This window comes from Amblyomma maculatum, chromosome 5 (genome assembly GCF_055883805.1).
Source record: "Amblyomma maculatum isolate TAMU_Amacu chromosome 5, ASM5588380v1, whole genome shotgun sequence".
Classification (NCBI taxonomy): Eukaryota; Metazoa; Arthropoda; class Arachnida; order Ixodida; family Ixodidae; genus Amblyomma; species Amblyomma maculatum.
The window spans coordinates 48,569,094-48,597,035 of record NC_139348.1 but is presented as its reverse complement, the minus strand read 5'-3'; the positions used below and the strand labels follow the sequence as shown (position 1 = coordinate 48,597,035).

The window sequence follows — 27,942 nt, the reverse complement described above, 5'->3', positions numbered from 1 at the left end:
ATCACTGGTTAGGTAGTGGCGGCAATGAAAGTATGACAGTCCCTAATTCAATATAGCACAGCTTGCATACAAAATGCAAGAAATAGCAAATTTTGCGATTTTTCACAGCGATTTCATGCACCAAAGTGATCTTAGGCAATCTCACTGATTTTCTGTGCCACTTTTGGTGTCCCGCTGGGTCTGAAAAAATGAGTTTGCAACTGCATAAACAATAAAAATACACATACACGAAAAACAAGCAAGAATACAGTTATCATTTTAGTTTATTTTTGCATGTTTGCAGTCAACTTGGTGCCATGCAAAAAAAAGTCATATATACACTGCTGTGAACAACTTCTGTTGAAACGAAATTTAAACTGGGTGCATTTACGTTCACTGCTCAACTTCAGCACAGAAGCAGACAGCAGTGTGTGGTCCCAGGCAGCGCTTCAGTCCCTGAGAGACCTGCCGCACTGTCATATGCCACGTTTGATGCAGACTTAGTTTCCAGACATGTCTAAAGTTCTTCAAATTGCAGCACATATAATGGGTGCTCGTAACCTCTCGAGTTTTAGGGCTGACATTCTTCAGGAAACTCCCAGAGGCAGGCACATCTGCAGAGTTCGCATCGATTCCAAAAGGGCAATCACATAGGTTTCCAGGCTCAAATGCCAGGCTGAGGTCAAACGCAGCTTGTGGTGATGCCAGTGACTTGCAGCTCACCACCCACGTGATCTGCTTCAGGTTGTCTGTGGCAGCCAAGCACGACCGGAGCACATTCCGATTCGTTGAAGCCTGGAGAAAAACAGCAAATTCAAGTTATTTCGGCACCATTCAGCTACATTTAAAAAAAAAGGTATTTACTTTTAAAAGGCGTTTTTGAATCCTAAAACAATCTGCATCTTCAATTTGGCTGCTTTCGCTTGATTAAGAGCTGAAAATGTGAAAGCCTTTCTCCTTTCCACTCATTTGCTGCTCTTGCTACATGAGACTGCAGTGCTGTGGCATTTTGTGTCAAGTTCACTAGATGGCACAACGTGTCTAACAGAAGATTGTCTTTTTCTTTTCATTTTTGCAGTGCAGATATTTTCAAAATGCTTTCACTGCCTACCACAACCTTGGGGGACAGCTTTGTTGAATTTGTTCCTTTTTATTTTTTTTTTCTTACTGTCACTGCTGTGCTTTCATTCAGTGCTCTGCGGCATCCTTATGCTAGATAAGGGGAGTTAAAAACACGTTGTTAGACAGTCGATGTGGCAGTCATTTGCGGTGTGCTTTGCTGTTTCTTGCGTGTTAGTTTGTGCACACACATTTTTCGTACAAACTCCCTGTCTACACAACTCATGGGCCAAGAAAGGCTATTACCTAAAAAAATGTGAGCAATGTCGACACAACACCAAGTGCTTAGGGTCTAAAGTCCTGGAATGCCCGTATCTCTGTTGCACATTCAGTACACCTTGAGATAAGTGCATAATCATGCAGCAGTCAGGAGCAAGCTTTACTGCCCACCGTAAATTTCATCAAAAATTAGCAAAGCACTGGAACACTTAAGACAGTGGCTTCTGAAGTAGAAGTAGAGAAAGAAAAGTACTGCTCTGAGTACAGCGCCTGGCTGGTCAACGAGATAGCTAGCTTTCTACAACTGCCTCATCTTAACTCATGACTAATGCTGGAGTTCACAAAAAATGCAAAAAAAAACAACATTACTCTGAATTTTCATGACGAGGTGCAGTACAGTTCAGATGGTAACCGCAAACTACAAGCTACACATAAACATTAAATATCTACACATTAAGGGGGCTTTTAGCACATGTACAGGGCTAAGGCAAATAACATGCACAATCTTTGGGTGCATGCAGTGCTGCTGGGATGTCGTCATGCCGTCAGAGATCACGTCCAGTTGTCCAATGTGGCAGAGGACTTTGTATGGGCCGAAGTACCCCTGTAAGAGCCTTTCACTCAGTCTGCGATGATGAATCAGCGTCCGTAACCAGACTTGCTCTCCTGGCTAGTACTCAGCATCATGTCGTTGCAAGTTATAGCATCGTCTCAGTTCATTGCTGCTTGTGGAAAATCCTTTGCATGCTAAGATAAGCAGTGACATCGAGGTTGTCCTCGTCTGTGATATATGAAAGCACTGGACCGAGCTTGGTCGTGGGCTTCTTGCTATACACAAAGTGGAACAGGGTTATCCTGGTAGTCTCCTGGACGGCGGTGTTTATTTACAATACCCTCAGGGTACAGATGTACCTTAAAGTGGAGATGGATGAATATGGGATTTAAATATAGAAGGTTAACACCATAATGTACAGATCTCTGAAAAACAAGTTTGTTATACAGTCGAACATCAATAATTCCAATGGTTATATTGAACTCACAGAATATCCCCTTGACAATCAAATGTAAAAGTATAGGAAAGCTGCGTCGTATATCGACTTCAATTTCGCCAGTTGTTCGATATATTGAATTCCGCCCCACGCATTGGACGGTGCGCCTTCCCTAAAGACTATCGCATCACCCTTGACCATTTACCGCGTGACGTTTTCAAGCCACGCGCGAAAGGAACTAGAGGGCACAATTCGGTGACGGCTGGTCTAGGGAAGTGCCGCGCCCTTTCCTCAAAGGCGCGTGTGTCTGCTGTGATCACTGCCGCACTAGCGCGCTACATTTGCAAGCCATGTGCGTGAAGGAACAAGAGGGAACCAATGCAGCCGAGGTGTTGAGGAGAGGGAAAAACCGCGATAGAGCGAAGCGCAAGGGTGTGCCCACTCATCTGTTGAGCTTTATCTCTCCTCTTCCTCTCTTTTTCTTGGTCTTCGTTCGCAGTAGCACGCACTGCGCATGCGCGGACACGCCAGCTCAGCTCGTGCTAGATGCTTTGTCCAGTGTGTGTTGCGAACGCTCTGCATGCGGTGTCTGACGTGGGGCAGCTTTTTTTTTTTTTTTTTGCAGAAGTCGTTCATCCTTGCCATGGTGCTGAATAGGCGCTCGCTGAATGTGCGGCGTAGCGTATGTATGGCAGCTGACGTTAGGAAGCAGCATTTTTTTTTATTCTGGGAAAGTCGTCCTTACTTGTTGTACTGAACGTGCAGCGCAGCATAAGCTATAACAACTGTGGACGTTAAGAGGCCGGGTTTTTTTTTTGCGAGTCGTCTATTTTTACATATATAAATCAACAAAAGCATGTGGTCAGCTGCGATAATGACATCGACCTTTACCCTTGTTCACTTGAAACGGTATTTGCAGCTTCACGCTTTCCAAAGATTTTTAATGGCAGTGAACTACGCCAGCCACAAGTGCGGCATAAGTTGAACCAGGCTTGTGCAATCAAGCTATCACGGGCACTCTGCCAAGTTCGCTCCCTGCCACTAGGGGTGTGCGAACATTCGAAATTTTCGAATATCGAATCGAATATCATAATATTCGATTCTTTAAACGAATCAAATAGTGGAAATTGAAAATTATTCGAAACTGTTCGAATATCTTGGCAAATTTTCGAATAATTTTCGAATACTTTTCGAATAACTGGCACGAATTAACGTCTCGGTTACCTCTGACCATTCTCGCGAAGGCAGACTCAGCTCCGAGCAGGCACAACTTGATGCCGCAATAAACCTACGCGAGCAGCAGATATCACCGTTTTAGGGAGCCTACATGCTTCAGCGTGGCCGCGACACGGTCCATTCGCATGGAAACATTGGACATATCCCGAATCGCGGAGGCAACTTCTCGTAGTCGTGTCATAGTTCACACGTCTCTATTCTGCCGAGAAGTAACGCTACATGTACAGTCAGGGACAAAAGTTTTCGGGACGCGTATTTGTGGAAAAACATTTATTTCTTCGTTGCCTCGCTAGTTTGCATGTGCATTTTTTTTTCTCTGAATGGGGCGCGCATGTCCCCTCGTGACCAAGTAATTTCATTCTCCATATTTACGCGACCGAGCAGAAATAAATATTTTCCCCTGAACTCGCGTCCCGTAAACTTTTGTCCTTGACTGTACATGTACAGTACTTCAGGAACAGGAAGAGTCGAGGCTGTCACAGTTGGGCTCGCAAGAAACTTCTGCACAGGAGCAGATGGATTGGAGAGGAGAGCAGTCATCCGTTTGGGGAGTGTTTAATACTTTGGTATCATCAAAACACAATGAAAACCCTTGCTCTTTGATGCAAGAAATGTGCGACTATCTCCAGTCCCCAGTATTGCCTCATGATAGCAGCCCATTTCAGTGGAAGCAAACAGAAGGAAAAATCAAGTATGGAGCTTTTGCAACCATGGCCAGACAGTACCTTGCCGTTCCGGCTACTCAGGTGACAAGCGAGAGACTCTTCTCAACTTGCTCCAACACAGTAACTTGTCGGCAGGAATCACTTTCATCGGACAGTGTGGAACACCTTGTTTCTTGCACCTTGTTTTCTGGCAACTCAGTGCGGTCGAAGCAAGCTTCCATAACATTTCCCAACAGACCTGCTGTGCAATTTTACAGTCCAGAACCATTTGTTGGTGAATATCCCTAGTTACATTATGATGCACAAGACTGCCTTTATTTTGTTCCCATAGTTAAAACACTTTTTTACGTATAGTGCTGCCATTGCAACATGCCCAGTGTTCCATATACTCATTTAAATCTTTGTGAAATGCGCTTTGTTTCACTGCATCTGCACTACTTTTAATGTTTCACCTTTTGGGATATCAAATTTTATCTTTGTGGATGGTCGTTTCTCATAACTGTTGCAACAAGTTTCAGTCCTAGTCATTAAATGCTCAAATAAAAACTGCAGATTAATCTAGACATGTATCTGCATTTTCTGTGTGATTTCCCCGCAGTGTTAGAGCCTTAATCTAGTCAAGCATTTTTAAAATTTTTGATGACTAGTCTGAGAAAGTCTTGTCTTAGTTGATGTGATGTTGTTTGACTGATGCCATTTTGACAGTACTCAATTTCTAGTTGTGCATTCTAGTAGTGCCAGGCTGTACTTCTAGCCAAGTTGCATCTAGTAATTTTATTAACTCCTGACAACTCCACTTGACTTTACTGAGTACTATTTTCTTTTGCTTATGGCTCTGTGCAATCTTTTTGCTTTTAAATATTTAGACTTTATCTCGCCTGTAGCCAAGGTTGACGCAGCTGTACATTGTTGTGAACTATATATCAAACAGCATTTTGAATAGAATCGAATTTCAGACACTTTTTAATGTTTTGTAATCAACGTACAAATGATATGAATATAACTTGCAGAGTATTCGATTTGTATTAGATTTGCTGCTTTCACTATTCGATTCGTATTCGATTCGCTGCTTTCACTATTCGATTCGTATTCGATTTGCTTTTTAGCTACATTATTTGTATTCGATTCGATAGCAAGAGTGCACTATTCGTATTCGATTCGTTTTGGAAAAAGTGCTATTCACACACCCCTACCTGCCACCGCAGGATCTATCAAATGTGTAGTCAAAAGATAAACACGCCGTGACATTATCGCTGCGTAGCACCTTGACACGCTGCCAATAATTGAGACCTGTGAACGCGACGGTTGAAACGAAAGGACGTGCCACTGAGCGCGTTTTTTTGTTTTTTGTTTTTTATTTTCAGGGGCAAAAGTGGGGAGTGGGTTGATTACACGACAAATACAGTATCATTTTTCGTGATCGCAGGTGGCATCTCAAGCCCATTTCTGTATATCAAATTATCGATATATTGAGCTATTTCGCGATCCAATTCGAGTTGGATATATCCGGGTTCGACTGCAGAAGTTTTCACGTAAGAACAATGAAGTACATGTGTCAATTTTGAAAGATGGCAAAGATCATGTAGGGCAGTATGGTGTCCCACTTCTCGTGTTTAGCGATTGCGTATGGCAATGGCATTGTTCAGACCTTTGTAGGGCAGTATGGTGTCCCACTTCTTGTGTTTAGCGATTACGTATGGCAATGGCTTTGTTCAGACCTTCAGTAAGTCTGTTTGTCTGCGGATGACAGGCAGTTGTCCTTTGGTGGATCGTTTGGCTGTAGTTCAAGATGGCTTGCGTGAGCTTTACCATAAATGCTGTGCATCGTTTCAAAGGAGAATTCATTCAGTGAAGAACTCGGCAACTTCTCCTGCGGAACCGTTAAGCAGGGCTTTTGCTTCGGCGTAGCTGGTCATGCTACCAGTGGCCACGATGATCTCCTTGTTGCTCATTACTGAAGTGGGGAAGGGGCCAACAAGGTCCATCCCTATTTTTTGAAAGGTCTTAATTCTATGGGGTTTAACAGCCTGGCAGGTATCATCGGGAGGTGTCTTGTCTTGCTGACACCATGTTTTAAAGTAATGAGCCATGTTGGCAGCTAACTGTGGCAAATAATAATTCTGCCTTCAATGAGACATGGGTGCAAGCTAAAGATGCCATGCCGTTGGCTGATCACAGAACACCGACAGGATATCACCTTTTAGGTTTCTGGGCACAGGATTTGTATGCAACACTCTTCACGACTATGTCATTGCGTTACACAAAAGACAACTGAACCCTGAACAGGTGAACTGGCTTAGTCTTCCAGGTAATCAATCATACTTTGTAATTAAGGATCCGAGTGCTGCTGTAGTTCGAAACTAGTGACGCTTACCAGTCCCTCGAAGGCATAGTCTTCGCTCGGCAGCTCTTCAACAGGGGCTTATATTAAACAGTCTGCATCGGAATGCTTACAACCAAACTTGTAGACCACATGATGGAAAATAGCGTGAAAGTACACGAAGGACAGAAGGAAGTAAGACACGGACAAGCGCTAATTGAATTTGCCAGCAGCCACTCTTCAGTTCCATTGATGTAATGTACTTAACGCTGCATAACTAGTCCAGTGTGTTGTCGATGCAGAGGAAGGGGTAGATTTTTCCTTTGTTGTGCGGTTCAAGCACTCGTAATTGAGGCAGAAGTGAAGCACGCTATCTTTCTTTTTCACAAGAACAACTGGTGTTGCACAGCAGGTGTTGCATCGCTGTGCGTGCAACACCTGCTGAGCAACAGAGGTGAGCTGCATAGTGCGGCAGCATAGCTAGTGCCTTGCGGTTCCTGGGTAGTAGCAGTCACAGGTGGCGTGCCAAGCACCTGCTGCACTTCGTCACTTACGATGTCCTCGAGAGTCGCTACACGCTTTTGGGATGCTGGCATATCAGGTGCAGTTCTTCCCGGACAATTTCACAAATGACTTCCCACAGGTTTTTACTGCCCAGAGACTGTGCATTGGCATGAATAAGTGAGGGCTGGATAGTGTGGTTGTATTGGCACTGAACGCTTTGTGAACGAACTCAGCAATGCAGTGGGTTTTGGAGCATTCCTTAAGAGTCCTGCAACTCCTTGACGCCTCACATTAGAAACTCCACTTTCTCTTTGGGCATGTAAATGTCGGCATGACGAAAAAGGTGCTTTCTTTTCTTTATTTAGGCGAGAATGGGTTCGTTGGGGAGCTGGACCTTGGAGTGAAGCAATAGTTCAGCTCTTTCCTTCCTCACGACGCTGGCGGACACCTTCAACAGCTCCTCCTTGAATGCTTCCCAAGACGCAATGGGTGAATCTTTGTTTTTGTACCAGCATGGGCTGAGCCCTCTAATGTGGAGGATGAAGGTTGCCAATCGCTTGTATTGTTCCACCCACTCCTCTGAATCTTCTGAAGTGTAGTGGAAAATGGATGACATTTACGACTGCTGCGAACTAGGAATGAATGCTGTTGATTTCACCTTCATAGATGTTGAGGGTTCAGCCCGAAATTGAATGAAGGCCGGTAGTGTGCTGTAGGTTGCGAGTGAACTAGCCCACAGTGCCAACAACGGCATGGGAGAAGGACACATTTTTCTGCTCTGCTGAATAAACATCCATGGATGGAATATGCACGTTGCCTGTAAGACTATACAACACGGCACAACATGGGGAAGACCCTGCACCGAAGGCTGCCAGGAATGCGGAAGGGAACCTGAAGAATAAAGAGCTTTTGATAGCTAGAAACCAAACCTTCCCGTCGATCTTTCTGCATGCACACTAACACTACACGCAGTAATCCATGTTCAGGTGGCAAGCCTTGAAGTCAGTGGCTGGTTTGGTGCATTGTAGACAAGTCCTCTGGAGTAATACCTTCAGAGCTGTGGTCACAGATATAGTGGGTGTCCCTACCATGAGTAGCAGCCCCTCCACCGGACGTCACGTCGTAGTGACAAGGTCTAGATCACCAACTGGACAAACTGTGTTACACTTCAGTTAACTCTTTATTGGGCTGATTACAGCCCGCGCAAGAATAAAGAAATACAGCAGCGTCGAAAGCAGCAATCCTGCTCACCGGTGGCTGACTTATATATGCGCGATACACTTGTTAGCACTTAATTTAAAGTCACCGCAGAAAATTTTCGATAAAGGTGCAAAAGGTGACTAGTACAACCTAGAACATTGTAGCGTGGATGGAACAATTTGCAACACACCTCAAGAAATTAGCGCAATGCAGAGAATGATAAAAGCCCCATCTTGGCAACACTGAGCATAAATAAACAAAGAATCATGAGATCTTTCTGTGCAGTATATGCAAAGTGGTAATGCTGCGCATCGGCAGCTGCCAGCAGCAACAAAGATTAGAAGGGTTCATGGCAGTATATAACAGCTGTACCCTACCCATACTCACCTATGGGGCAGAAATATGGAGGCTAGTGAAAAGGGTTACTGAAACTAGAGGAATATAAGAGGTCTCTGCCCTGCAGTGGGTGCAGTCAGGCTGAAAATGATGACTAATATTTATATCCTTGTCAGGTTACGAGGTCCCCTTTACCACTGGGGCTTTCTAGCATATGTTCTACGCTGAGTGAATTCGAACATGAATCTGCAACAGCTTGACAGATGAGCACGGGGGCACCCACCAGGTCGCCGTTCGCAGGGCACACCGAAAGATGCTGCAGACAGGTCATGAGGGGCAGCACGTCAACAAGGCTGTTACGGAGTGTCCATTGCCTGAGCTCCAGCCTCTCCAGCCTGTGGGGTGAAAGCAAAACAGGTTAACCTTAAACGTCCATCTGCCTCCAAGCCACAAAATTTCATTACGGGAAATTTGAAAAAGAAATGCAGAAAACTGTTTTTAAACATTGTGGGGGGGGGGGGAGGGGGGGGTTCTTTGTTAAACCTCCTCCAGTGCTCAATTTTCAGGGTGTGCGCATATAAGAAATATTGAGGTGACTTGCAAACGTTATCCAGTTTTGTTTGCAACATATTTGCACCATTCAAATTATTCGACCCTCCTAAACATTACGAAATTCTGAATTTCCTGTTCATGTTAATTCTTACCAAAACATAGCCCGGTATACAAACAGCAGCATACTGCACTTGTAACAGGACTCAACTGCTTTTTCTTCATAGAAATGACTGCTTACAAGTTTCACTTCTATCGACGGCTACATTTTGATGAGGTGAAAGGAAGAGGCGTCCATGTGCTATGTGGTGTCAGTGCATGTTAAAGAGCACCAGGTTGTTAGGAGAATAAAATGAGGCTTGCGCTCATGCACAAGAGGTGGCGGCACCAGCGACGCACACAGTAACGGCCGCGTCGGTTAGATGGCGCGAGAAGCGGCGGGCGGGGAGAGCACGCAGAAAGGGGGCTTAACCAGAACCACCTGGCTTAACTACATCTCCCCCTTCCTCTTATCCCTGGGGACAATGCCTCTAGGGTCGGCGAAGCCCCCTTAAAAAGAAGACCAATCGTCCCGTCCAGGCAGAGCTGAGCAGCTTTCTCTCAGGAAGAAGTCGAGGCACGACCCGCCAGACTATCCGAACGAGAGCCGGCCCCGCCCAGCTAGTCGTAGTCGTACGCGTCGCCGCCGCCACCGCATGCGATGAGCGCGTAGTCGATGTCTATGACTTTGACGATTTTGACTTTGTGACTTCTCTGTCGGACGAACCGCGGGAGACTTGTCGAGGCACGACCCGCCAGGCACTGCTCCCCGGTCCGAAAGACCGAGTCAAACACAACACGGACGAACGCGAAATCTAAGTCGTAACAAGTGGTGGAGGTGCTAAATTCCCCGCTATGGACAAACAAGAAAAAATAGGGAAGTCAACCACTCGCCGAGACCGCCGAAACGCAGTTGCGGAAAAATTAGGATTCGAATACAGGACACGATTCGATGGGGAAGAAAAAAAAAACGCAACCTGAACGAGCGTTTCAACGACTTATTCGCTCTTTGTGAGGAGGCTATCGCGGCCGCAAGGAAATAAGCCGCTGATGCACACAGCGGAAAGAGTTTTGAGGAACCGCGTCATTCCCGCCAGCGACCGAACAGCAATGAGCGAGCAACAAAACATGCCGTCAATGAGGGCGTTCGCGCCGCCTCCCGTGTTTAAAGGGACAGCCGATGAAGACCTGGAGGATTGGCTCCATATATATGAGAGGTACGGCAGATCCCTCGCGTGGACGGACGAACAAAAAGCGGACAACTTGGTGTTTGCTCTCGCGGACGTCGCCCGGGCCTGGTACGTGACAGCACTCCGGGAAAAAACGCCGGAAACATGGCTAGACTGGCAAAGGGCACTACGTGCCACCTTTGCAGGTGCGCACGTACAAGAGTGGGCGTACCTTCGCCTACAGGAACGCAAGCAGCAGCTAGGGGAGACCCCACAGCAGTACGTGGCTGGGGTGCTACAGCTATGTGGACGGGCCAACGCAGCAATGACAGATGCCGAGAAGCTTCGGTACTTACTGCGGGGCTTGCGACCCGAAATGATGGAACGCGTGGCCATTTCTAACCCCAGCTCCACGCAGGAGTTCCTAGAACACCTGCAGCGCCTGACACACGTAGGGGCCATGGCACGCCACGCTCTTATGACCATGCCGACACACCCGCTGCCAGGTATCCCAACCGGGCACCCGGTAATGTCCTTCAGCCAAGACCTGACAACATCCCTTCATGCTGCAGGCACCCCACCACAGGTTCTCTACGCACCTGGCCGCCATGAAAACCCTCAAAACAAGGGCACAGATGCTGTGTTAGAGGCCATGCAAGAGACCCTGCGCGCCTTAACTGCAGCTGTGGATCGCCTCGGACAACGTGACCGCCGACCGTTCCCGCCACGTGGCTCAAGAACACAGGGAGGACAAGTAATTTGCTTCCGGTGCAACCGAGCCGGGCACATCATGCGCCAATGCCCAGAGAACCAGGCACCTCCGGCCCCGCACCAGTCGGGAAACCGGTAGAGCCGGGTCCTGCAGTCCGACCCGGTGGAAAGCATAAGGACTCGGTTTTCGCAACATTCCACCATACACAACTCATCATGGTTCCTGCCACGGTGGAAGACCTGGACGTCCAGATAATTATAGACACCGGAGCCTTTGTGAATGTAATTTCGGCAGCCCTAGCTACTCGACTGAGCAAGCCTGTTCGACCATCTGGCACTTTCGTGCGTGCAGTAAATGGAGAGATAGTGAAATCATGCGGAGAGATAGACTTGGAAGTTATGATCAGAGCGGAGGTTAGCACGAAGGCAACGTTTGTAGTGCTCCCAAGTTTTCCACATGATGTGCTGTGCGGACTGCCATTCTGTCAGGCAACCCAAATGGTGCTTGATTTCCCACAGAAGAAGATTACCCTGCAGGGACGGCAGTTAGCGTTACACCTCGAGCAAGACGATACTTGCGCCTCACCTGACACGGTACGTGTACAGTGCCTAGAAGAATTGAATCTGCCGCCCCGAACCGAGGCCATTATTGCAGTACGGATCGCAGCTCAAGGGCCGTACTTGGTCGAACCACTCACTCAGTCAAGACAGACGTTAGGACCTAGTGTTGCCCGGACCCTGACGGTCGTTAACGACGAGATAGGTTACGTCCGCATTGCCAACCCAGACACTACCTCTCTCACAGTACCAAAGGGTGCAACTATCGGACGAGCTACCACCATCAGCAAGACAGCTCTAAGCATTTCTCTGCCCAGTGATCAAGAGGGTACGAATCAAAATATTCGGCTAGGCGAAGAACTGCCGTCTGAATCCAGGCAGATGTTCCAGGACTTGGTACACAAATATAGCCACATCTTTTCTACTAAACAGGGTCCCACCGGGCGCACGAACATCGCGGAACATGAGATCAACACCGACACAGCCCGCCCAATCCACCAGAATCCCTACCGATACTCTGCATACGAGCGTAAAGTTATTGATGATCAGGTCGCCGAGATGCTGGAAAAGGGAGTTATTCGGGCTTCATCGAGTGCATGGTCGTCACCGGTAGTGATGGTACGCAAGCGCGATGGATCATGGCGGTTTTGCGTTGACTTCCGCAAAGTTAACACCGTTACGAAGAAAGATGTACACCCGCTGCCTCGCATGGACGACATTATGGACAAGCTACAGGGAGCGAAATTCTTCTCCACACTCGACCTAGCATCCGGTTACTGGCAGGTTCCAATTAAGGAACAGGACAAAGAGAAGACTGCGTTTGCTACAGGAACCGGACTCTACGAGTTCAATGTGGTACCATTCGGTTTGTGCAACGCCCCCGCTACATTCCAGCGCACGATAAATAAGGTTCTGTCACACCAGCTATGGAAGATCTGCCTGGCATATCTAGACGACATCGTGGTATTCTCCAGAACATTAGAAGGACATTTGCAAGACCTGCGTGAAATTTTTCAATGCTTAGACGAAGCAGGGCTCCGGCTTCAACCAAGCAAATGCAACATAGCTTTCAACAGCATCCGGTATCTTGGCCACATCATCAACGGACATACCATTCGTCCAGACCCAGATAACATTCGCGCCATCTCTGAAACGAGAGCTCCTACAAGCCGAAAACAAGTTCGAAGTTTCCTGGGCATGTGCGGTTACTACCGGAGGTTCGTCAAAAATTTTGCACGTCTTGCACGACCGCTGAACGTACTCACCAAGATGGACACAAAGTTCACATGGACTCATGAGTGTCAGGAATCTTTCGACACATTGAAGGCCCGACTAACCAACGACCCAGTCCTCCGACTATTCGATCCCGCACTACCCATCGAGCTCCATACTGACGCCTGCGGCTACGGGATCGGCGCGGTGCTGGTGCAGAAAGACCACAGGGAAGAGTTCGTTATCGGATATGCTAGTCGTCACTTAAACAAAGCAGAGGCGAACTACAGCACGACAGAACAAGAATGCTTGGCTGTTGTATATGCCACAAAGCAGTTCCGACCGTACATATTCGGGTCCCCGGTTACAGTTGTCACGGATCAAGCTAGCCTCACATGGCTAATGTCAGTAAAGAACCCAAATGGACGCCTCATCCGATGGAGCCTGATGCTGCAAGAGTTCAACCTCACGTTAAGACACCGACCAGGAACAAAGAATATGAACGCTGACGCATTGTCTAGATTGCCTTACGATCCCGCTCCTGAGGACGAAGAGGAGTTCCCGCTTTTCATGGTGTCTCAAGAGGACATTGGGAAGCTTCAGTCTCAAGACCCGTCCCTACGGCCAATCATCAAGTACCTCCGCGAGCCAGATCAACCTGTGGGGAAGAGGGTGAAGAAAATCGCAAGGCCTTTTTCCCTCGTGAACGACACATTATATCGAAGAGCCAAGGGGTTTACTGAGGAAAGACTGGCACTTGCTGTGCCAAGAAGCCTACGACGAGAAATCCTAGCCGCGTGCCACGATGACGTCACGGCCGGTCACCTAGGGGTAAAACGGACACTGAAGAAAATCCGCCAGCGATATTTTTGGCCAAAAATGTTCACCGAGATTGTACACTACGTCCAATCCTGCGCTGACTGTCAAACAAGAAACACGACCAATATGAAACCAGCGGGCGAACTACAACCCCTTCCCCCGACTATGTACCCGTTTCAGCAGGTTGGAATGGATTTTGTGGGCCCGCTAACAGAATCCCGAGACGGCAACAAATACATAGTCGTTATGATAGACTATTATACGAAGTGGGTAGAAGCAGTGGCCACACCTGAGGCAACGGCAGCTTATGCAGCAAAGGTGGTCTTAAGACATGGCGCACCAGAACGTGTCATCACCGATCGGGGCCGCCACTTTACTGCTGAAATGATGGAAGAACTCTTCCGGCTGACGAGTACTAACCACGCCCGCACCACAGCGTACCATCCCCAAACCAACGGCCTTGGCGAGAGATTCAACCGAACAATGGCAGTAATGATCAGCAAGTACGTCTCTGCCAATCATCGAGATTGGGACCAGTTTCTACAGTACGTCATCTTTGCGTACAACTCTTCAGTACACGAAACGACTGGATACTCCCCATTCTTCCTTCTCCACGGCAGAGAACCAACCTTGCCCACTGACGCTGCACTAGGGCTCCCGCAAGAGACCAGAAGCAACTTGGGCGATATCGCTGCGCGCTGGGAAGAGGCCAGAGAACTTGTGCGGAACCGTGAGCTTAAGAGCAAGAAAAACAGCAAGGAACGTTTCGACGCAGGACGACGAACCCAGAGCTTCGCCCCAGGTGATCTAGTTCACATTCGAATGCCAACCTCAAGACGTGGGCGGACAACGAAGTTTCTTCACCCTTATAACGGGCCATTTCGAATAGTGAGACAGACCGCAGAGAATGACTGGGAGGTAGAGTTGAAACGAGGTAAACGGGACATCGTAAACGTGGAACGGCTTAAACCGTACGTTACCCGAAATTTCACTGAGAATGAAGTTTCGCAAGCAAGCAGCAGCACGGCGCTCAATGATGAGCCCACGGCCAAACCCGTACAAAAGACCGCGCCAGTAACGAAGATGGAGGCACCGATAAGGGCAAGGCCAGCGGATGGGGCTAATAAGCGCCTACAGCAGGAAAACAATATGAGTGATAGTGACAGTGATTGTGATCGTGAAAAACACGGCCATGGACCGGCGGCGAAAGGAACAGTGACAGCAGAATCAGCGGATGGTACCAATCAACTACAGCAAAGAAACAGTGCTAGTGATTGTGATGGTGATAGTGATGGTGCTCGTAAAAAACACAAACTCGGACCGGCGACGGGAAGTGAAGTGCAAACGCGGGTAGCAAACAGTGCACACGATAATGATTGTGACAGCTGTGAAAGTGGCGACGAAGAATTCTTCGACGCAGAAGATTTTCCACTACCTGCCAGGACTCCACCGAAAACAACCTCAACTAACGCGTGGGACTCCAGACCTCGCAGGCTGCTTGTGAAGCCTCAAAATGACGACTTTATCTACTACTAATACAGTGCTCAAAAAATAGGTGGACACAATGTGTGATATGGTGATATTGTGATGCGACTTTATCCCAGACTGAGCGTGACCGCTTTTGGTGTGCATTTTTCTTTTGCATTCTTTGTGATGGAGTGTGAGCGAGGACGCTCATCTTTTTTTGATGAGATTGCGATGTTAGGAGAATAAAATGAGGCTTGCGCTCATGCACAAGAGGTGGCGGCACCAGCGACGCACACAGTAACTGCCGCGTCGGTTAGATGGCGCGAGAAGCGGCGGGCGGGGAGAGCACGCAGAAAGGGGGCTTAACCAGAACCACCTGGCTTAACTACATCTCCCCCTTCTTCTTATCCCTGGGGACAATGCCTCTAGGGTCGGCGAAGCCCCCTTAAAAAGAAGACCAATCGTCCCGTCCAGGCAGAGCTGAGCAGCTTTCTCTCAGGAAGAAGTCGAGGCACGACCCGCCAGACTATCCGAACGAGAGCCGGCCCCGCCCAGCTAGTCGTAGTCGTACGCGTCGCCGCCGCCACCGCATGCGATGAGCGCGTAGTCGATGTCTATGACTTTGACGATTTTGACTTTGTGACTTCTCTGTCGGACGAACCGCGGGAGACTTGTCGAGGCACGACCCGCCAGGCACTGCTCCCCGGTCCGAAAGACCGAGTCAAACACAACACGGACGAACGCGAAATCTAAGTCGTAACAAGGTGGTCGAAATTACGCCGCAGCCCTTTATTACAGCTCCTCTTTCTCTCTTTCCACTTTCACTCCCACCTTCCTCTTCTCTCTTACAGCAAGGTTGAGGTATCCAGAGGAAGAAGTGACAGATACTGTGTCTTTCCTTTCTTATAAACAAATTCACTTTGGAAAACATTAATACGTTGATGGCCAATGAGACCATCATGTGCACTTGCAAGTTGGAAAACTATATGCAGCACCCAGTTGCGTCATTCCGCAACCCAGCTGACAACTGGCTGTGAACATGACTGCCAACAATCCTCTAATTATTAGATCGCTACGATAAAAGATGCGATGTGCACAGAGGCTGCCAGTTTGTGGAGCATAGAAGAGAGTGCAGTTCTCATGTGCTCCCAAAGTTGCTTCACTGCAACTGCGCTATTTGTTTTTTCATTTTCATCACAATCTAGAAACTGTCACATGAGATAAGCAAAAAATGCGAGAGAAACATCAGCCACAAAGCCAACCCATGGAACTGCATCATGTACACGTGCTGGGCCACTTAATGGCAGAGTTTCATATTTGCACCTTTGCTTTCTGATAGCTTCCAGGCCTATCACAGGACTTAATTTAAGCCTAGAAAAACTAATACGGTGGAACAAACTTTTGGATAATTCGAATTACCTACTTGGTCCGATCAAGCTTCATAAAGGCCTGAGTACAAATAAAATTGGCAGTGGTTTAGCTCCAATTAAACCTAGCTGAGTTAGGAAAGCGATAGCTGCATGGCTATGCTTAGGATAGCTAAGGCTACGCGCTGAGCAGCGGCTAGGATAGCCGGACTCTCCTCCATAGTTGGTCGATTCTGGCCGCACGCCCCAGCTATATATACACCACACACACCTCTTCTCCGCATAACCAACGGAGAGAGTGATGCACAGCTGGCGCCGGCTGTGGTTATGACGGCATTTCTCCGGCATTGGCGGAGCGCGCGGCCTCGACGGCAGCTCCAGCACGCTAGCTGCTGCCTCGTGACGTCAGGCGGCTCCTCGCACATGCGCAACTTGGCTCACGCTGTGCCATGCAAAATGGCTCGACGACTAGTGTACTGTTGCTTTTGCAACAAAAAGAATGTTAATAAGAACGCCAATCAGTTCAGCTACAGATAATTCGAACTATGTGCCTCTGCGTATGTGGAGCCAGGCACCCAGCACATGGCCAAGAAAACGCCCATCAACCATTTTTCGATAAAAATGTGGGAGCAAAATGTAGTGACACGATCACAGAATTAATAATTAAAGCTGAAAGAATAAATGCTTCGGGAGAGACATGTATAAGAACTCCTATTTTTTAGCAATACAGAACTCTCATTTCTGAGACAGTGATACTGTTAGCACAAGTGATAGCTTGTCTTTGGTGTATAAAACTTCTTAACTTCCAACACTACCTTTCAACAAATAAAATTTGTTGGAAGTTAGTGCTCGTGTAGTTCGTTTCGTCTTGTGTCCTGTCCTACTCTGCGCTGTAACCTCGCTATGATCATGCACCAACAAGCACAAAACGTCACTATTTAAATACCATATTTGCTTGAATGTATCGTGAGGGGCGAATTTCCATACTGTCCAGTGGGGAAAAAATAAAACCACGAATGTAACACGAGATAAACAACACTCATTCGTTGTTATCATTGGAGGCAGAGTTTTCGGAAATCCAGACTTCCTTTTCACTTTCGTCCTCCCAGATGATTCAGAAGCCTTTGGGCCAGGCCCATATTTAAAAATCACCTCCCGCTACATCCGCTACCCACGTAAAGTACCGTATTTACTCGCATAATGCTCGCACCCTCAACATTGGGCGTCAAAAATCTGAATTTTTTTTTCCTTGCATAATCGTCGTACCACCAATATTACCACCGCGAGAGTTGTCTGCTAGTAGTAACAAGCGCCATCTTTGCAGCGCTACTGAACATAGCTGGCCTCGCTGTGTGCACGTGCTACCAGGAGGCGATAGTGCGCTCGGGTATATCATCATCATCATCACCAGCCTGGCTATACCCACTGCAGGGTGAAGGCCTCTCCCATATTTCTCCAATTACTTCGGTTCTGTGCTAGCTGCATCCACTTGACCCCTGCGAACTTTTTAACCTCATCCGCCCACCTAACTTTCTGCCGCCCCCTGCTACGCTTTCCTTTCCTTGGAATCCAGTTTGTTACCCTAAGTGACTATCGGTTATCCTCTCTTCGCACTATGTGTCCCACCCATGCCCATTTCTTCTTCTTGATTTCCACTAGAATGTCAGTAACTTGAATTATTTCTCTATATCACCATCAAATATCATTAACAGTTACATCATCATCCTCATCAGGGTATATCATCATCAGGTATGCTCGTATTTTTTTTTTACCTCCATGATGCTCATTTTGCGAGGTGTCTTCACGTCTCGTCATTGTTCCTTCATTCCGTCCGTGTTACTTCCTTTGTTCCACCGTTCACCGTGTTCTCGGTGCCGCATCGCAGTGGGATGGTACGCAAGTTATACAGCTGCTTTTAAGCTGAAAGCTTTCGAGCACGGCTACAGCATAGCAACCACGCTGCTAGCAGGCACTTCGGCGTCAACGAGTTCTGCGTAGTATGCTACTGGAGACAGCGACTACAGTGTTGATACGAACTTGAACCAAGTTTCTGATTGAGAGTAGAGGTGTATGGTCTGCTGTGAGCATTATACCACGGAACGCGGGGAGTGAGATAAGGCTGTGTGCGGTAAATAAAGTGCTTTAGCAACTTGTGTTTATGGCGACCCTGTACTTTTATAACAAGGGTAAGTTATGCTTCAAAGTAACCATCAGCATCATCAGCCTGACTATACCCACTGCAGGGCGAAGGCCTCTCCCATATTTCTCCACTTTACCCGGTTCTGTGCTAGCTGCATCCACTTGACCACTGCGAACTTCTTAACCTCATCCGCCCACCTAACTTTCTGCCGCCCCCTGCTACACTTTCCTTCCTTTGAGAATCCAGTTTGTTACCCAAAGCGACCATCGGTTATCCTCTCTTCGCACTACATGTCCTGCCCATGTCCATTTCTTCTTCTTAATTTCCACCAGAATGTCGGTAACGAGTTATTTCTCTGACTCACTCTGCACGCTTCCTATCTCTTAATGTTACCCCTACTATTTTTCGTTCTATAGCCCTATGGGTTGTCTTGGGCTAGTTGGTTCATACTTGTACTGTGAAAAAATACTTGTACTGTGGCTAACCAAGAACTCTCTTGGTTAGCCTCCACGTTTCAGCACCATAGGTGAGTACAGGTAAGATGCAACTGCTGCATGCTTTCCTCTTTAGCGATACCGGTAAGCTGCTAGTCATAATCTGCGAGTGCTTGCCAAATGCGTTCCACCCCAATCTTATTCTTCTTGTTATTTCCTTTTCATGGTCCGGATCTGCGGTTACTACCTGTCCTAAGTAGACATATTCGCCTACTACTTCCAGTACTTCGCTACCTAATGTAAACTGCTCTTCCTTCCCGAGGCTGTTGATCATTACCTTAGTCTTCTGCATATTGATTTTCAAGCCTACCTTTCTACTTTTCCTGTTTAGGTCGTCAATCATTATTTGCAGTTCATCCCCCGAGTTGCTTAGCAAGGCAATGTTATCAGCAAATCGCAGATTACTGAGGTATTCTCCATCTACCCTTATCCCTAGCTGCTCCCATTCCAAGTCTCTGAATGCTTCCTCTAAGCAAGCTGTGAACAGTACTGGGGAGATTGTGTCTCTTTGCCTAACACCTTTCTTTATGGGAATTTTGTTACTTTCTTTATGCAGAACTATGGTTGCTGTGCAGCCACTATATATATCTTCCAGCATTTTCACATACGGCTCGTCTACCCCGATTTCGCAATGCCTGCATCACCGCAGAAGTTTCAACTGAGTCAAATGCTTTTTCGTAATCAATGAATGCTATGTATAAGGGCTGGTTATATTCCGAGCATTTTTCTATCACCTGATTGATTGTATGGATATGATCGATAGCACAGTACCGTTTCCGAAACCCTGCTTGATCCTTTGCTTGATTGAAGTCTAAGGTTGTCCTGATTCTATTAGCAATTACCTTAATAAATACCTTAAATGTAACAGACAGTAAGCTGATTGGTCTGTAATTTTTAAGGTCCTTAGAGTCAACTTTCTTATGAACAAGGATAATGTTTGCATTCTTCCATGGTTCCGGTACGTTGATGACACCAGGCACTGCGTATACAGAAAGTAATGCTTTTGTTATATTTACAATAGCTGACCTCAGAATCCCGATTTACGCCTATTTAAATTTGTTCTTAGTACTCCAAAACATTTGCTCGAAATTTTCCCTGCAAAATTATTGCACCCCCCAACTTAGCATCAATTTTACACGATAAATAGTTCGAGAAATATGCGAGTAAATACAATAGTAACATCTAGCCATCAAGCTGCCGCAGAATTTCCAATTCCTTCTGCTATAACAATAGCCTTTTTGAGGCGAGCGTCATGCTGTGCACAGCCCATTGCCATCATGCGAAATGAGATAACAGAAGTAACCACGTTATTCCACTACGAAAGACATGACAAGTGTGTGATCAAGAGGATGTGATTCTGAGTGAGTGAATAAACATTATAGCATTAAGAGATTCTGAACCCACGAGAAAAAGCGAAACGTTTTGACTTTCGATGCATTGGAATTTGGCTGCTTTGGCTTCTCTGGTACCCATGTTGCTAACATAACATAGTAAAACCGCCGCGGAAACCGAAACCGAGTGGTGGCGGACTCAATATGGCTGCACCCTGAAGCTGCTTTAGCCAACCGAATCGCAGTACTCGATTAATGCATGAGGGTAGACTTTCAGAGCCAAAAATCATGAAAAAGCAGTGAGCACTTTCCTCAAAACAGTCGCCATGCGGCCACTCAAAATCGAATAATCCGCACCGGTGTCCACTAATGCATTGACTGTAGTGCAACCATCTAAAATAACAGGAATGTCCAGAGAAACGCTTTTGGCTTCCCTAGGCGATGAGCGCTCGGTCGGATCGAAGTGGTGAGGACAGGAGGTCTTCAACACAGCGACTACCAGTGGCCTCGCCCTCGAAGATTGCTGTTTTCAGTTTTCCGGTGAGGGCTAGACGAGCGGCCTTGCTCCTCTCGCGAGGAACCGTGGGCAGACGTCGAAGTGCGCCTTGGTGAAGGGAGTGGGACTGACGCTGCGAACGAGATGAAAACTGCTCTGCCAGGTACTCTTCAATAACCCGGGGTCATTGACCAAACCAGGGAGGAGGCAAGTCGATGCGGAAGCCGTGAAGACCAAGGCATCGATACGGACAATCACGGTAGAGACGGCCTGGTTCTCCGCAGTGGAAGCAGAGCGGACGGTGGTCAGGCGTGCACCAAATGTCAGCTTACGTCGGGGCAGAGGACAATCGTCGAAATACTTCACTGGTTGCATCGAAGGCAGCGGAACTGTAGGCGGCGCGAGAATGGATGGCGGTAAAGGAGGAGCCTGACTCTGCAGAACTTCCACATATGTGGGACGATTTTCGGCCCCCGTGAGCAATGGCGGGCTCGTAACTACAGGCAAAAGAGGGCTCTTGAGCACCTGTCACACCTCCTGCCGCACTATAGCAGAAACGAAAGCTGGCGATGGCTGCAGAGGGTCGCAGAACTTGCCCACTTCTTCGCGCACAACGCTGCAAATCAGTTTGTCAAAGCATCAGGATGCCGCTTGGAAGATGCAAACGATTCCGTGATTGTGCCAGTATGAAAAGGTCGATCTTAAGTCACAGCACATTGCTGTAGTACCCGGAGCTGCTGACGATGATATCACAAATATGTGTTGCCCTCTCGTGGCCACAAAAGGTACCATAAAGTATTAATAGTTGTTCGCACTTTTTTGTTTTTCAAAAATAAAACATTTTCCGTAAAATTTCATGCAAGATTCGTAAAATCATAAGACTGGTCAAAATTCGTACATACAGTAAAAGCTCGTTAATTCGAACTTCACGGGACCGGGAAAAAAGTTCGAATTATCAAATGGCCTCGAAAAAACTGACCAAAACCGTTTGTACTACGGTAAATGTGCCGTATTTAGTCGCGTAACAAACTGCACTCGCTCGCATAATGAACCCACCCAGCCCCGATTTGTGCCTACGAATCTGAAAAAAAATAAATAACAACAACAATAATAAAGACGTCAGTCGTTAGCGCGTCCCTCTGTTTTGCGCCTTCACGGTCCACAACACATTTCTTGGCAGTGCGCCAAGATCGGCGATAACGGCGTGTTTATCTTTTGACTTTAGCTCCGGCAGGGGAGAGGAAAGTAAACTTGGCAAAGTGCCAGCGCTTATCCGGTTGTGCAAGCCTCCTTTTCAGTACGTTCGCTTTATCATGCCATGAGCGACTTGGGCGGGCGGCGCCGTCTACTGCCACTCCAATCATCGGAGCGAACGGTGCTAAAAGCCGGCGTCATGATCGCGGCTGACTCGCGTGCTTCCGTTGACGACTGATGGGTGGGAGGATGGATGGCTATCGCAAAAAAAAAAAAAAATAAAAAATAAAAAATAACCCATAGTGCCCGTCCGAGATCATAGCTTTTTATGGGCATTGGCTGGGACCGTGCCGACAGTACTTATCCCTATTTCCAAATTAACAGGGTTGGAATTAACGAGTATTTAGTTGCGAGCTACGGAGGTTGCGCAGAAGAGAGAGCAGGCAGCCGCCGCCGCGCAGCCATGCACCGACCTTGCCGCGGCCGCGTCCCCTCCCTTCAACGCCGCCGGCCGCCACGCCGGTCATGGCGCCATTTAAGTTTTACCCACTCTTCCATGATTTTACCTGGTTCCTTATTCTGTCCCCGTTTTTGACGTGCACAGTCTCTAATTATGCCAACCGAGCGCGGAGGTGTTTCTTTACCCTTTTTTCTTTTTTTTTTTCCCATTTTTTTTCCCGCGTTATGTGCGCCAAGCTGCCCAGACGCGGCGGCGCGTAGTTCGAATTATCCGTAGCGGAACTGACTTGCGTTCGAATTAACGGGCTTTTTTATACACAGATCTCTATGGAGCTTGGCCGGACCAAGTAGTGTAGTTCGAATTATCCGAAAATTCGAATTATCGAGGTTCGAATTAACGAGCTTTTACTGTATTACGGAAAATTCAGAAGAGTTGGCAGGTATGTCGCTATGGAATCACCCCCTCCATGGGATGCAGTGCGTTGATATATCAAATGTTTCGTTCTCAGGAGTTCAATAAATATGTTCATGATGCTATGCTTCTGCATGGAATTTCCAAAAGGATCTTCCCATTGTTTGATATAAGCAATAATTCAACATAACTAGGATCCATTGTAACGCATTTTCAATTTTGTTTACTTCCTCTAAAGCTTTTTTAAATGTTTTAAAGCCTTTTAAATTTCATACAATTCCTCGTGATAGAAAGAGACAGCACCTTAAATATACTGCAGTAGAACCTATTTAAGTATAGTCACTTGGACTGGCAAAAATCTTTACTATATCAGTTGTTGGTAGTGACATGATCCTGAAGATGCTGTCTGGTAATAAAATGGTTACTTACTGAACACATCTTGCTGCTTAATGAAAAAGACACTTTAGCATCGTTATCTCGTGCTGTACAGTGCTGTGAATGTCTGCTGTTTCTTCCCTCCTTATTTCTCGCTGCATTTTATTGCGAAAGCAATACTATGCCAGGTTTCGAGCCTTCAGCATAGCATGGTCCGGTAGTTACGCTTTACACCACGTGACTACTGACGTCATACCAGCGTGAGAGCTGGGCTACTAAGTCGGCTCTTCAGCGTAGCATGGCTTGTAGCCACGTTGGGCGTTTCGTGCTTCTCCTACTAGGTGCGCTGTGGTCTAACAGGTGGTGTCGTCTTCCATTGAAGACACTTCGCCTCTCTTTTCTCTTCAGTAAGTAGAGGAGGGGAGGCTGCGGTGTTCTCCACGGCTTGCGGATCTCCCGCGCTTGTGCTCCCTTGTGCCAGTGCACATTTGAGACTTGTTACTTGACTCGTGGCTGTGTCGTGGTTGTGCTGCCATGTGCCATTGTACCTTCATGCGTCCCTCATGCCATGCACGTTCTGGCCTCGTGCTCATCTCGTGGCTGTGTCGTGCTTGTGCCATTGTGCCTTCGTGCGTTGTACCCAAGCTGTGACTATGTACTCACTTCTGTGTTCCATCCTCAGTGACTGCGTCTTGTTTGTGCTCACTCGAGCCACTGTTTGCTTTGACAATCTCCTAGGCTTAACTACAGCTAAGCCACTGTGAAGTTTTTATTCTCTTTTCCTTTCTGAACAGTCTATGTTACCTTCTTTCCACGTTCATAGCCAGCTTTTACATTTTTTTTCTAGGCATCGCGTCCTTTCCTTCATGGCTCCAAGGCCTACATAAAGTTAGCTTCTCATTTCCTCAGAGCTGATGAGCTTGGCGGTAAAGCCATTAAATTTTTTAAAGAAAAATTTGCTTTGCGATTTTAGGTAGCACATGCCCGGCGATGTCATATTGTGGGAAGTATGTTACTACAGCCAGACGCACTTCACTACAACCAGTTCTTATAAAAAATGTCTTTACTTATGGCTATCTTACCTGGTCAGTCTAGTCAGCATCGTCTGGAAGCCACTTTTGTCCTCCCCATGCTCGAGCGTCAGCTTCCGAAGATTCTTCAGCTTGGCGATGTTGAGAAACGACTGAAACAAAAAAGCTTCAATATGAATAAATTAACAAACACTCATAAAGTAATGCTGCAAAGGTGACGAGTTGGTTTTTCAGCTTTATGTGCTGGATTGCTATATTTAGTAGAATGCCTTAAACCAAAGGACACGTTACCTGTACCTTTTTCCTGTCCTGTGCTGTGTGCCATTGTCTTAAAACGCAGCATGGTAGCACATAAAGAAAAAAATGGTTGAGATCACTGTGGCACCTACACTAGGGGAAGGTGTAAGCAATCTCTGTGAAAGAAAGGAGACAGACAGAAAATGAAGAGGCTTCCGGTTTGTGACATCAAACTGTGGCATAACACCCTACGGAATTTGGGAACCTCGTGACTCCCATTAGATGCCAACATTGACCCTTTGGCAATTTCAACATATGATTGACTTAATTGGCTCTAATTAATTAAATCATTATTCTGCATGCACCAAATTTTGTGTTCAGTGAGATTTTCTCATTCTCTATCTAGTGCAACCATTTATTTTCATAAAACTTATTTCATTCGAACGTAATCGCGCCGACAAAGTTCTGGTGACATGACCTTGAAAACATACTCGACGTCTGATTGATTTAATTGGCTATAACTAATTATGTGACTACTCTGCACACATCAAAATTTTTTCCCTAGCGAGCTTTTCATCCTCTATGTAGTGCAATTATTTGTTTTCTTATCACTCGTTTCATTTGAACGTAATTCTGCCGACAAACTTATGGTGACACGACCATGAAAATGTACCCACTTAATTTTTACACATTAAAACACTCATTACTGCACTGGAGGCTCCTTTGAACCCAAGCATAAAATGCAAAGAGGTGCACACTTCCAGCTACAAAAAGCTGTTTATTTCGGGTTCCAGAACATTATGTTGTCACAACCTTATACAGAAGGTGCAAACATAGAATGTGATATAAGATTAGTAATGACAATACTTTATTTTTAGTCATTCATTCAATACTGCCAGCCGTCGTTTGGTGGCTAAAACAGGAGTGAAACGAGCACACATTATTGAAAGCTGGGATGTAACATGTAGAAAGGCAAACAGAACAAGACACGATTGCACAAAGAGAAATGACACACTTAGTTACTTGGCAAGAAGTAAGCACAAATCAAGCATAAAAAAAGGACATCACGCCCTTAAAGAAGACACAACAGCCGAGACAAAAAAGACTCGATATGACCAGCATACAACATTATGCAGAAGCACCGTTCCATTCCAATATCGTTTTAGGAAGCTAACAAAAAGCTATCAGGATATGAATATCGCACCTTACTTTGCTCGCATCAAAACCTTTAAAAACCGTTTTTTTTCCATGTACCAATGAACACTGTAATTCATTGCCTGGCTCAGTTGGTTTGTCACCAGTAGATAAATTTATGCTTACGATTGACAACATTTCTTAGCTATTTTTGTATTATTTCAATTTATGTGTTTCAACATGTGCTGCTGTCACTTGTATTTTTTTTTTGTATTTTCCCTTTTTTTTATGCACCACTCCTGCAAAGCCCTCTCATCGGGCTGCAGTACGTATAAATATATATTATAAATGTTTTTCTGCAAATTCGTCACAGTCCTGCTCCAAAAGGTCCAAGATACTATCGTTCTGAGCACCACTAAGAAGTCAAGAAACGGTAACGGTGTGCTTAATTCTCGGGAAGCCGGGTGCAAAGTATAGCATTTGCATTTAAAATAGGTAGCTTCATGATCAGAAATTCATAATATAGTACAGTAAACCCTCGTTAACTCAAAGTTCTAAAATCCGGGAAACATTTGAGATAAGTGGAGTTTTGAGTAAATGCCAAAAATTCCTGGCGACAATCCCTGACGATTAGTCGCGCGACTCCAACGCCAATGTCTGTCCTTGCGCCTAGTGCACACCGCACGGAGCAACGGAACTATGCGACAGAGGTGCGTTTTGAGCATTGTTTGTTATCGCCGCCTCGTCGTTCGATCAGATCAATTACGCTATATCCCGTTTCTAACATAAACAGCAGAAGGTACGGTGAAACAGTGATGAATTTTTTTTGTAACGCATCGCGTGTACAAAAAAATAAAAAGGTCTCAGCTCAGCGGTGCGCTACTACACTGCAATGCAAGCAGCGACTTCCTCTTGCTCTTTTTGAAAATTAACAATATTTAGCCACACTAGCCTTTTTATTTTCCTTTACTACCCTACCAAGCTTTTACTGAATTGTCTCGATGCACTCATATATGCACTGATCAGACGAAGTGAGTGTCTGCAGGTTCTTCGCTCAAACCGGGCTAGGAAAACCAACTTCACTCGCACAAAAAAAAAAAGCCAGGACGAAAATTGAGTAGCCCAAAGCCTTCTGCGATTGGCTGCCTAGCGAGCTGCTTCTAGGCGATATGCGAAATTTTCTACAAACCCAGAACCTGAGCGCGACAGCGACGAGCGAAAATGCTTTTGGCGGCCCTCGGCCCGTCGGAGCTCCGCTGCACAACGGGAGCTTTTGTAATAAACGCAAAAGGATTCTCAGGAAAAACTCAACTTTAAAATTTTTGAAGGAAGAACTGGGTAATGCTTGCCCATTTCAGGTTGGCATACGGCCCGACAAAAGAGTCCTCGACCTGCTAAACGTGTCGCATAAGCCATTGGTCGCCGCTGCTGCATTCAACTTTGTTGCGGAGCAAGCGTTGCAGACTCCACATACACAACAAAATCCAGTCAATGCTTTGTGCACATAGCGTGACGAAACAGAGCCACACAATCACTCTTGCTAGTATGCATGTGTGGAGGGCAGCTGACCAAACCAAGCCCGATGAGACCCATTAGCCCCCGCGCACGATCGGCGCTCACGTGACCGCTCCCAAGGTGAAAAACGGCTGCGTTCGAGAGAATTTTGTATTCACTCTTCAAACGTGAACACGTTCAGCACTTAGTATAAGAACAAAGCGCTCGCTCTGAGCCCCTATCACCTTTCGGTAATGAGCTTTGCCTTCGGTCCTTCCGCATTACGCCCAAAAAATGCTTCGAGATAAACAGGAGCTAATACATAGCACCTATGGGAGGTGAAAGCGCAGTGTGGAAAATGTTCGACTTAGCCGATTTTTCTACATATGCAAGTTCGTGTTAACGAGGGTTTACTGTACAGTGAAAGCTCATTGATTCGAACCCTAAAAATTATAATTTTCAGATAATTCATACTACACTACTTGGTCCAGCCAAGGTCCATAAAAGTGTGTAAAAAAAGCCTGTTGATTCGAACATGCCTCGTTTGTGCCATGAATAATTCGAACTATGTGCCACTGCGTATTCACCAGGCTCTCGTTCCGCTTGTTTAATTTTTCCCGTGAATTCCATCTAGCGGTCTATGCTACCATCGTTAACCACGAAAATGGAATATGAATGCTACTGTGA

General features: G+C 46.5%; 1 protein-coding gene across 6 annotated transcripts in view; it reads right to left on the bottom strand.

The window, feature by feature from the left end:
• Positions 1-300: 300 nt before the first annotated feature.
• Positions 301-27,942, bottom strand: part of LOC146188269 (uncharacterized) — a 219,207-nt gene continuing 191,565 nt past the window's right edge. For all 6 annotated transcript variants that reach the window (XM_084603714.1, XM_084603717.1, XM_084603715.1 and 3 more), the window contains 3 exons: positions 24,442-24,542; positions 8,851-8,962; positions 301-774 (listed from right to left, as the gene is read on the bottom strand). In XM_084603714.1, the coding sequence (XP_084459840.1) occupies positions 373-774; positions 8,851-8,962; positions 24,442-24,542 (615 nt within the window). In that variant the 3' untranslated portion in view covers positions 301-372. The remainder of the gene's footprint in view (positions 775-8,850; positions 8,963-24,441; positions 24,543-27,942) is intronic.